The sequence below is a fragment of the Drosophila elegans genome, unplaced genomic scaffold (assembly GCF_018152505.1).
Source record: "Drosophila elegans isolate 14027-0461.03 unplaced genomic scaffold, ASM1815250v1 contig_512, whole genome shotgun sequence".
NCBI lineage: Eukaryota > Metazoa > Arthropoda > Insecta > Diptera > Drosophilidae > Drosophila > Drosophila elegans.
Genome location: NW_024545895.1, coordinates 366668 through 378717, shown reverse-complemented (window position 1 = coordinate 378717; position 12050 = coordinate 366668). Strand labels below are relative to the sequence as shown.

The window sequence follows — 12050 nt, the reverse complement described above, 5'->3', positions numbered from 1 at the left end:
CATAGATCGTATAACCGCTTGGCTATCCCTATAGATGTTGATCCATATTTTTTGACAGTTGGCATTGTATACTTGCATAAGTGCTTATCGATATAATTCCGAATGGAAGACGCTGCAGTGATCAGGAAGTCTGTAAGATTTCCTGATTTTAAGTTGATTATACCTCCGCCGATGTGGTTCTCTAGTTCATAGCCATCAGAGTAGATGCTGACAGATTGTGTAGGCCCCAGTGCTCCCAGTCTTCTCGACTTGTGTACAGGCTTTATAAGGAGGTGTGATCTTATTTCCTTTGCACAGTGTCTCTCAAACGAACCGCCGCCGGCTAAGCCCGGCTAAGTCCATAATTTGGAGTACTGGGAAGGGCACCGCTTATGCAAAGGGATTCCATCCGTTGAACCTTGTTAAGGTTTGCTGTGATTGTTTGCTTGTTTATCGCAGTCCATTACATTGATATTCCGTAGAGCGGAATGGGCTTGACTATGGCTATGTATTGCAGTTGATGATTTCCTCTCGATGGCTTTTTTACAGATGTAAAGAACAATTGTTGTTTTTCTTGTTCTCGCTTGGTTTTTTCAGTCTTCACTTTAGACGCCTGTCTAGTACTAACCCCAAGTAACTAACGTTGTCACTGAAGCAACCTGCAGGTATATTTCTACAGTGTTCACTCTGAAGCCTTTGATTTTGATACTTCTTGCAGCAATGAGAGAACATAAAATTTAATCGGGTAAGCCTTGTCAGGAATGCTGACTAAACTCAACCGCGAAATCCCTTCACATTTACCTTTAAAAAAATATGTAATATGTAATATTATACCTTATTATAGTGGGATCTGCTACAATTAGGCGAGCAAAGTCCATAACTTCTTTATCGTATGTTGCTGAGAAAAACAACATTTGGCACTTAGGATTCAGCATTCTGAAATTAAAAAAAAGCAAATATTAGGAATCATATATTTAGTCTATTATTTTAAAATTACGATTTGATTAACCTTAAAATTATATGCCTTTAAGAGTCAAAATATTTTAGGGAATTGTGTCAAAGGCTCTTATAGTATATCGGATAAGCCGCTGAGCCAAATTACCAGTCATAACACATGGTGTTTTCTACCAGTTTCGATTTTTTAAATAAGAACTTACAATATTAAATTCGGAAAATTTTTGGTCGTCAGTACAATTGTTCGGTATAAAAACGGAAACACACCTTTCGTAAACCTAATTCTTTCGTCAAAATGGGATGAACCAAAACTTATATAGCATTTAACAAAGATTTCGTCCAATATTTTAAGAGTTAATGTCTCTGTACAATTTTTTTTAATTACCACTGATTTTGGTTTACAAAAAAAATTGCTAAGTCGTATAAATTACTCTTGAAAATTGTTATAGGTAATACACTTGTCAATTAAATGTTGTGCAGATCAGGGGCAAAGCACGACACGAACAGTATAAAACCTTACACACACATTGATAAGTACCCTGTGCAAATAACCCTCACAAAATAAGAGCAAGCAATTAATTATAAGTGTGCTCCCCGCTGCTCTTGATACACTGTAACGACCCTGTTTCGGGAGGAGGTATAGCTCGCCGTGGCCAAGGTTTGGGATAGAAATGTATTTCCTCTTTAAATCAATTTACTTCCCTTTCCCCAAAGAATAAACCAATTGAACACTACAGAGTATGGATATATTTAATAAAACGGTTGGTTAGGGCTACGTCTCTAAATTTAATTACCTCGGCGCTATGGGAGGGCCGAATGTGGTACTGCTTGCTGAGTGATACCGACGCTGCTGAATGACCGAGGGTAGCACTGCTTGCTATATTGATGTTGACGGTGCTAAGGGGCCGAGTATAGGACTGCTTTCTGAGTGATACCGACGCTGCGGGAGGGCCGAGAAAATCACTGCTTTCTTAGTGGTATCGGGGCTGCTGGGTCGTTGGGAGGAACGATCTACTTGGTTCTTTTAGTGAGATGTGGTGTAATGTGCATGCATACAGATTACACACTGTACCATCGACAACAATGTTAGCCAAATCTGCAGGATCAGCAATCTTCCAGTGCAAACGTAATTTGTCCACTCACACCATCGGCGAGTGATAAGTCGCGCCAGCTTATTCCCACAGTTGGCGACGGCAACAATTATATCCATTTATGCACATATTTCTTCTCTGTCTCTCTCTGTGCGCGCCGCTCTCGGAGATAAATATCTGCAGCAGTTCAACACCTCCAACGTGGGCTACACCCAAAAATTACAAACCGAGCTTGATTTTCTAAAATCGAGTCTCGAAAAAAAGAAGCCGAGAATCGCCACTCACTCACAACAAAGAAAATATTTATTTTAAATGAAAAAATATTAACGAAACCTCCATCCCCCTTAGGCAGCGTTCATTGTCAGTACACCTGCGACAGACCGGCGACGCCCAGAAGATGCGAAAGGGTCTCATAATTCCAGCAATTTTTAATAGTGTTAGTAAATAATATGCATTTGTTAAGTTGAGCGAAACTCTCTCTGCCCAATTAGATTTATAGCCCGTAAAGCTATACAAAAAAAGGTAGAAAAATTGTAAAATTAAAATTTAAAAAAAGTCTTAAATTCTAAAAACGAAAAATAAACTTAAAAATTTAATATAAAAATGAAAACAAATAAGTAATGAGAATAAATAGTATAAGTTAAATTGATATACCAAATCATGAAACACCAGTTATAATTGACAAAAAAAACAAAACAGTGGAATTTTGATAATTAATAAAGCAGATTCCAATAATGTTGACATGTATCTTACAAATATATTGTTAATGATAATTGTTGCTATTTTGTGCGGAAATTTGATTTGCAAATTATATTTACTTCACAATAAATGCCTGCTAAAAAGAATCCAAAGCAAAGATAATGATAATTAATAAAGTAGAGACCAATAATGTTGACGTGTATCTTACAAATATATTGTTAATGATAATTGTTGCTTTTTTGTGCGGAAATTTGATCTGCAAATTATATTTGCTTCACAATAAATGCCTGCTAAAAAGAATCCAAAGCAAAGATAATGATTTAGACAAAATCTAAAAAAAAAAAAATATATATATCATAAAAAACAACAATTATTATATTATCAATAAAGAAAAAGTATTTATATGTGGGATTTTTATTTATTAAGTAGGTTATTATTTAAAAGTTGGATTATTAATATTAATTAACATAGTAATTTGATTTAACCGTCGTCTTGTCGTCACACGTCGTTCGCTTGAGCACGTCTTTACTCAACTCGATCCCGTCAGCAACTAACGCTCGTCCTCTCGATATGTTGCTCTGCTCGACTCCTCGTTGTCACATCGCGTTGTAGTGATCGTCGTCTTCTTTTCCATCGGCTCGTCTTCCTTTGGAATGCGTTTTTTGACCATCTACTCGTCTTCTTATTTTAAGCTGCTTCTTTCGTAGTCCTGGGCATCATGTCATACGAATGCTGGGGTTTTATGGGAGGGATTCGGGGAATAATGCAATCTCACTCCCACATTCGGCCATTCTTTGTCTTCGAGGGTGGGCCACGGCTTAAGGTCTCTGCACAGGTTGAAGAAATTTTTGGTCCATCTGAGTTTCCGACTTTGGTTATTTCGTAAGGACCCAAATACTTTGGCTTTAGTTTGAGACCACCGCCAAACTGCGTTCGTTTTATGGCTACTAGTTCACTAATCTTATAAGTCTTTGCCGGTTTACGTCGTAAGTTGTAGGTCTTCTTGTTTTCAGTTTGGATTTTCAAAATGTGACTTTTTGCCTTGAGTCGAAGGTCGTTGTGCGTGTTCTGAAACAAGGCTTTGGACTCGTTCTCATTTTGACTCCGATTAGAACCTCAAGAGGAGTGGCGACGATGCTTCTCGAAAAAGTGGAGTTAAAGGCTTGTTGAACTCGATCGTCTGTACCTCTTTGTGGGATCATCCACACTCAGTTTGGATAGAACTGAAAAAATGATGGCATTCAGTCTTTCCACTTGTCCGTTAAAACGTGGTAGACCTGTCTTTGATTTCACCACCTTTATGCCTTCGTCTTCGCAGTACTGAAGATAGTCTTGCGCGGTAAAAGCTGAGCCTCCGTCCAATATAATGCAAGCTGGGTTACCAAATATATAACTTTGGTCTCGTATGACTTCGCTGGCAGTGGTTGAGGGTAAAGTCAACAGAATTTCGTAAAGGAGTCGATTACGGCGAGAATGTGCTTGTAATGTTTGCTTGTGGAGTCTAGTAGACCTAAGAAATCAATGTGATAGGTATGCAGCGGGAAATCCTCTTTGTGCAATGGATGTAACCAGCCCTCCTGTTTGCCACGCTTGCGGTTGGTCAAAATGCACGGAATGCAGCAGTCGATGTACTTCTTTTTTTTTCGTCAGTGTTTTCGATAAAATACTCGTTGCAAATCAGCGCCTTCGTTGTTTAAATAGCAAAGTGTCCTCGGTCATGTGCTCTACCAATGGTCTGCTTCTGCATGTCCTTCGGAACTACAATTAGTTCTAAGTCCTTGAAAAGTTTGTACAGGACACCGGATTTCAGAAAATAGTCTTCATATGATGAGTTAGAGTCTTCCAGGATTTTAATAATCGCTTTCAGGTGTTCATCTTTTTCTTGCGCTTGCCTGAAAACAAGCAATGGAGTCGTCAACGATCGTCATTATTGGGTACCTAGAAAGGGCATCAACGTGCTTCATACGTGAACTTGAACGGTGTTCAACTTTGTAGTCGTACTCTTGGAGCAAAAATACCGAGCGTGCAACCCTAGTGCACTGGATTTGCTTGTATAGCGTCTTTGCGAATGCATTACAATCTGTGATTATCTTAAATGGAATTCAAAGGAATTCCGTTGTTTGCCTACTCATGAAGTAGTCAGGGTGAAATTGGCCGTCATTTGGTGATTTTTGCAAAAGCACGGCGCCAAAACAATCGATTGATGCATAAGTATGTACCTCGGTGTCATACTTCGGGTTGTAAATTGCCAAAACAGGGGTGGAAGTCAAGTACTTTTTTAAGGATTCAATCGCATTCTCTTCTTCTGGGCCAATTACAAAATTTGCTTTATTTTCAGTCATATCAGTCAGGGATTTCGAAATAAGAGCATAGTTGGATATAAACTTTCTAAAGAATCCGGTAAGACCCAGAAAACTCTCTAGCTGCTTCAGATTCTGTGGAGTCTTGAATTTGGAAACGGCATTGGTCTTCTGAGGCGTCGGGGAAACTGTTTAATTCTCGATGATGTGGCCTAAAAACTGAATACGGGTCTGCAGGAAATGACATTTCTTTAGGTTGAGTTCGAGCCCATAGTTGCTGCAAGTTCCTATAACTTCTTTGAGATTCGATACAACCTCATTTTCGTCCTTTGCTGGTATAATGATATCGTCAACGTAAGGGAGAGCGATTCCTCTGCGAGTCAGCGTTCGGAAAATCGCATTGATGTGTCTCTGAAACACACCAGGTGAGTTTGACAAACCAAAAGGCATCTTAAGGAACTGGTACTGTCCGCTTTGGGTCAAGAATGAGGTGGACTTCTTGCTGGAATCGGCTACTGGCACATGAAAATAGCCATTCCTGGAGTCAATCGTGCTGAACATCATAGCTTCTTGTAAGCGATCAAGCTGGATGTCAATCAGGGGCCACGGAAAATGGTCTTTTATTATTACCTTGTTGATACGCCTGAAATCCACACAAAGTCGTTGGGAACCGTCGTTTTTCGTAGCAAGCACTACAGAGCTTGTAAATTCAGAGTCGGACTCTTCGATTACGCCGTTTGAGAGCCACTGCTCGATCTGATCGTCAATTACTTTCGTTTCAGCGAATGCAAATCTACGCGGGCGCGAAAAAATTGGGGTTTCGTCGTTTAAAATGATTTTCATTTCAATGTTTGTTGACTTCGATGGTTTAGGAATGTACATCGTTATTAGTTCACGCACCTCTTTCATTGCATATTAATATTAATTTCGAGTTCTTCGTTGTCAAGCACTGCTTCGATTTGCATTAAATTGGATTCCTATTCATCTTTGTCAAGATTGTTCAACTTTTGCACACGCAAACCACTTGGACTAAACGAAACTTCTGCTTGCAAGCACAGTTCTTCCCAAATATCAAACGAGTGTCCATACAATCACACTGAACTATGAAGAAGTTCAAGTCATAAACACTGTTGTCAATCGATACTGCTTGCTTACACTGTCCAATCGGCTTGATCTTATTGGCATTGCGATCTTTTCCAAATCCAATTAGATTTACCCTGCACTCTTTCAACCTTGGCAAAGCTATCTGCTTGTATAAGTCTTCGCGCAAAATGTTGAACGTTCTGCCCGTATCAAACAGCGCCACGCAATTCTGATTTTGGATTGAAACTGCTTTGCTCGTCATGTCACTGTGCTCCCTTAAAACTCGCGCGTTGGGCTTGCTTTCTTCGACTGCCTTTTCACTTTGTGGACAATTCTTGGAAATGTGTCCAAATTTGTTGCACTTGAAACATTTTCTTCCTTTTTCTTTGTTGTTGCAGCCACCAGAAATATGTCCCTTTTCACCACAGTTGTAGCAAACGACTTCTTTTTTGCCACCTTTTGAACCACTTTTTGCTTCCTTCCAGAACTTTCGATTTTGCACTTATTGTTTGGTAGTCCTTCAATTTTTACTTGAATTCGTTCATGTTTTTAACACCGTACAGAATTGATTTATTTAAAGAAAGTTCGTCGATACCGTCGATCACATATTGAATAAGAGCTTCTTCCTCAGCATTTCCTCGGTATGCAATATATCTTTCATGCGATAAAAGTATTCTTGCACATTTTCGTTTGCACGTCGTTTGCTCTCTCCTTGTTGCATATGTATTTGTTTGCTGCTTACTCTGGACCTGAACTCATTTAGCAAAGACTCCTTTAATGCATTCCACGAATTTAATCCCTTTTCACTCAATATAAACATCTTAGCGACACCTTTAAGGGACTTTTTGGCGAAGATAAGCTTTTGTAGCGCATTCCAACCCATAAGTAAGGCTTGATCTTCAAAGTTGCTTATACATACCTCAACTGGAATTTCATCACTCCCATCAAAATGTTTAATTCACTCTTCTATGTCTCGAAAACTTAGAGCAAAACGCGGCATATCAACCTTCTTGATTCGTTGTGAGTTCGACTTTCTCTTCCTTTCGCCTGTAGAAGGTATTTCTACTTCTGTTGAAATTACACTTCTAATTTCATCATCATTTTGGCTGTCTTCGTCATTTTCCATCTCTTCGTCGGATGCCTCGTTCTCAGAATTGTCCACTTCGTTGAAAAAGAGAAGTTTGCCAAACTGCAGATTGCAGCTGCAAAATTTTCTACGTCGTAGTTAAAAACTGCGCATATTGATATCAAATCTTTGTCTTTCAATTTCGCGTGTATACACACTTGGATTTATAAATTGCGTCATTTTGGTCATACTGAAAGCCAGCAAATTCACGTAAACGTTTGCGATTGCTTCTGTCCCCTTCTCCTTCGAATATATATTTGTGAAGTGCACAAATGCTTTCTTTCGATGCACTTTTCAGCGTATTGGAAATCAGATCGTTTAGGCAAGCCACAGTTTAGAAAAAAAAATGTTATTTTCACAGTCGTCTTTAGTCACTTTTCACTTTCACTTTCAAGTTTCCTTAACATTAACATAGTAAGAAATCTGAATCTTTGTGTTTGTTTTAACCGTCGTCTCGTCGTCACACGTCGTTCGCTTGAGCACGTCTTTACTCAACTCGATCCCGTCAGCAACTAACGCTCGTCCTCTCGATATGTTGCTCTGCTCGTCTCCTCGTTGTCACATCTCGTTGTAGTGATCCTCGTCTTCTTTTCCATCGGCTCGTCTTCCTTTGGAATGCGTCTTTTGACCATCTACTCGTCTTCTTATTTTTAGCTGCTTCTCTCGTAGTCCAGGGCGTCATGTCATACGAATGCTGGGGTTTTATGGGAGGAATTCGAGGAATAATGCAATCTCAATATATATTATGTGCGATTTTTAAAAAAAATAAATGACAAAATAAAATGATATATTTTCTTAATCTCAAAAATGTCTAAAAAATGACCACCCTTAAAGCAATTTAATTGGGAGGCCTATTTTGCAGAAAGAATTCAGCAATTAGTCTCAACGACTCTAATAGGCATATATGAATTAGAAATTAAAAATTTTGAAACCTTCAATTTAGAATCCTCACCTTAATACATAGCACTTAAACACAAAAAGCTATCGTATTGTCTACCATCCCCGGTGTTCAGTTGAAATCAGTTGTAAATGGCAACCCAATGTTAGGTAAAAACCTTTTGCTTGTAGTTTTTAAAAAGTAATTTCTACAAATATGGAATGGGAGAAACTACGTAAAAGAATAAGAGAAGAAAAAAATATTTTTGATAGATCCTATACGTCTTTGACAAAAAGTCGATTCAGAAAAAAACAAACATGCATAAATATTATTAACTTGCTTCAACAAAGCTCGTTCACTAATATATGACCAACGAGACAAGTTAGAAAAAGCACATTGGTTCCAAGTAGCTACAATTACGATCAAATTTGATAAGTATAAAAGAAAAATATAGTTTGGATATAACAGTTCCGACTATCCTAAACACAGCACTGACATTGGAACAAGAACCGAAATCCATAGAAGCTGAAGACATTAACCTAGAGGAACAAGAAAAGTTTGATTTCGATAACGCGGAAATAAAAGAAAAAACACAATTCCCGCCATCCTAATTCAATCTGAGCTATCAGATCAAGAAATAAAAGATTCTGATCCTGACAATAGCATAGCAGAAAATAATCCTTGCACAATGACCAACGAAGCAGCCGCTCAAAGGGCGTAAATCAAAGATATTTTAAATGCAGTACCTGAATTCGATGGAAGAAAAATAAATCTCCAGCGATTCATAACTTTCGATTTTGTCAAGATGACAATGGGACCATACGAACAAATTGCTATAGAAGTAATTTAATCCAAAATAATTGGGTCAACGCTTTACAAGGTCCAAAATAGCTCATATACAATTGATGCAATAATCACTAAGCTTCAAAGCACATTTGTTGGCGAAACCTCAGAGGTACTAAAAGCTCAGCACAAAAGAAGCAATATATACTTTGATAAAGAGTTGCGAAAGCGCAAAAACCAAAACAATTTTGGAAGCTAGATCATTCAATATCATGTATAACGCTATAACTAAATACATTCACTGCAGTACCCAACAAACAAATAACCACAGCGTATTGTATAATATATGTCGGAATCTCGACTTCCTCAAGGAATTCCGCGGCGTTGGCAGCCGTGCTCTTTCTCGGCTGTGATATTTCGTGACCGCACCTCGATCGAGACTGTCTAATCTATCAATCAGAACTCCCTTATATGCAGCGTAAATAGGCCAGCATCATCTTGATTAAATACTTTTCCGAATACCATATGGCCGTCTCTTTTACTCGTACCATGTCACACCGAGACTGCACATAACAGACCTCCGATAGGCTTAACGCAACACTTACACACAGAAACTCATATAAAGAAGGGATTGTGGAGGGAGAAATAAAAAACAACGAGTGGCAAACATAAGCTTTAATTTTAAGTAAAAATGTATTTCCAAGTAGATAAGGATTTCATATTAATTCATATTAATTCATATTTTAATAGCGTAATACCACGAAAATAAAACTAAAGATCCGACATATACAAATACCATATACAAACAACCGAGGTAGTTATTATAGAGGAAACCATCGAGGTAATTTTATACGCGGTAGAAATATCTTCTACCAGGGAAATTATCGCGGTATTACCAAAATAATAATAATCGAGGAAATTATGGCCAAGGCCAATATCAAAACCAGAATTACTATAGAAACCAAAACCAACATATTAACAGCGGAAACCAAAGGGATTCTTTCCGAAATAACTCAAACAATTGAGGAAACTCAAATGCTCAAGTAAGAGCTATTGAAAAAGAACAGGAAAACTAAAAATTCCCTTAAGACGAAAAACGCCACACAAAGCAACTATATATAAAATTAATCTCAGTCTCAAAATTTATATACAAATAAATAACAATCACACTAAAACACCTTAACCCTTTTAATAGATACAGGAGCTTATTTAAGTCTTTTACAAATAAATTCTGATCACTAGAATGACATAGACACAACAAAAATAATAACAATGTCTGGAATAGGAGAAGGTACTCTTACTCAAAAGGCTTAACATTTATAAAAATCCAAACAGGAAATTTTTTAATCCCTTTCAATTTTCAAATAGTTAAAGACGACTTTTCAATACCCTGTGATGGTATAATAGGAATGGACTTCCTAAAATATTAAATTTTTTATAAAAAAACGAAACAGGTCATAAATTAGATAACCAGTATTAGGACCCTATGTAGTAATTGAAATCAATCAAAAATAAAGAGCAGATAGTACATAATTATAGTTTAAAACCGTTTAGTTCATAGAACATATAATTCCCAAATTTTATTAAATTTTATTGATCTTCATTAAACACTGTGACGATCCACCTTCACAAATATGCAAAATTCAACTTTCACATTAAAGCTTAAAAGAACATTCCAAATACTGGCCGGCCAAATATTCAAACGCGCGCCCAAAGCCAGCAGCACCCGGTCACACTTATTCGACGAAGTTATCAATTGCCGTTAATGATCAAACCCGATTACCCAAAGCTTAATTATCATCATCGTCCGAGCTGGTCACACTAAGCAGCGCCTATATAAGCGGAGACACAGCCCCAGACCAGTCACTTGCGTTCCGACGACTTTTGAGGAAACAACAACTTGGAGGAATACCCGGGTAAGTGTTCTGGTAGTAAGTATTGGTAGTGGTGGTGGATCCGTAAGAGTTCGGTTTGAATTCGGCTCTACGACCTGGTGAGGATCACCGACGCCCGGTGTAGTTTAGGAATACGCACCCAGGCCCGGTCGAGATCGCTGAGCCCGGCACGGTTTTCGTAACTCCGGCCCATCTCAGTGAGTTCCTCCCAGAAGTCACGTTTCCGGCTTCCGACCCGGAAACGATACGGAATAAAACGGCAGCTCGAAACTAACGATGCCCTACATTCCCACATCCCACTTGAAAATCTAAGTAGTTCGTTCTTCTAAAACGACCCAGAACACTACGAACCCGACGTACTCGAACGACGAGACACGACGACGCCAAGCAGTGCACAATCGGCACTCCCGAAGCGCCAACACCAAGCAATGCACCCAGATACCGCCCAATGTCGACAACAAGCAGTGCACTCAGCCACCGCACATCGGCAACACCAAGCAGTTCCGCGAATCATTGCGCAGTACCAGCAGCAAGCAGTACAACATACGACCCTTCCGTAGCGCCGATCCCGCACACAAAGCAGTGCGATACTCAACGAGCTGCGATATACTCGACCGTTCCGCAGCGTCGATATCAACCAGTACCAGGAGTACCACATTCGGCCCTTCAGCAGCGCCGACGCCACTTATCAAGCAGTATCACGCTCGATATAATTATAGTTAGAAAACATAGTCTTAATCAATCGTACTATTAAAATATAACCATACTCTGTAGCGTTCGATTTGTGTTATTCTTTGGGGAAAGGGAGGTAAACCGATCAAAAGAGGAAATAAATTTCTGTCTAGAACCCTGGCCACGACGAGCTATACCGCCTCCCAAAACAGGGTCGTTATATGGCGCCCGAGCAAATTGAACACAAAGAAAAGACAGTATCCTCAAATAGAAACACCAAAGATCATTTACCCTCTTCCTCAACACAGCACAAAATAATACAATGGCAGACAAGTTAACTCGGGGCTGGATAAACAATGCCAATAAAGCCCAACTAGAAGCCTATCTAATAGAATTCAAGGTCAAACCAGAAACACTGTGCGAGGACATGCGAAGACAAATGTCAGATTTTATAAAGAACGGCAACCACGGCGAGGAAACTATCAAACGCCTTTTAAAACTGGCTCAAAAACACGCACCTAACGGAACAGAAAACCAACCGAAAGGCATTAGCGGGACAACCGACACAGAGGAACACATCGAGGAAAAACA

At 38.9% G+C, this 12050-nt stretch overlaps 1 protein-coding gene across 2 annotated transcripts in view; it reads right to left on the bottom strand.

The window, feature by feature from the left end:
- The window catches only part of LOC108137349 (DEAD-box helicase Dbp80), a 225663-nt gene that overhangs the window by 76585 nt on the left and 137028 nt on the right, over positions 1-12050 (bottom strand). For both annotated transcript variants that reach the window (XM_041709788.1, XM_041709789.1), the window contains exon 7: positions 814-915. In XM_041709788.1, the coding sequence (XP_041565722.1) occupies positions 814-915 (102 nt within the window). The remainder of the gene's footprint in view (positions 1-813; positions 916-12050) is intronic.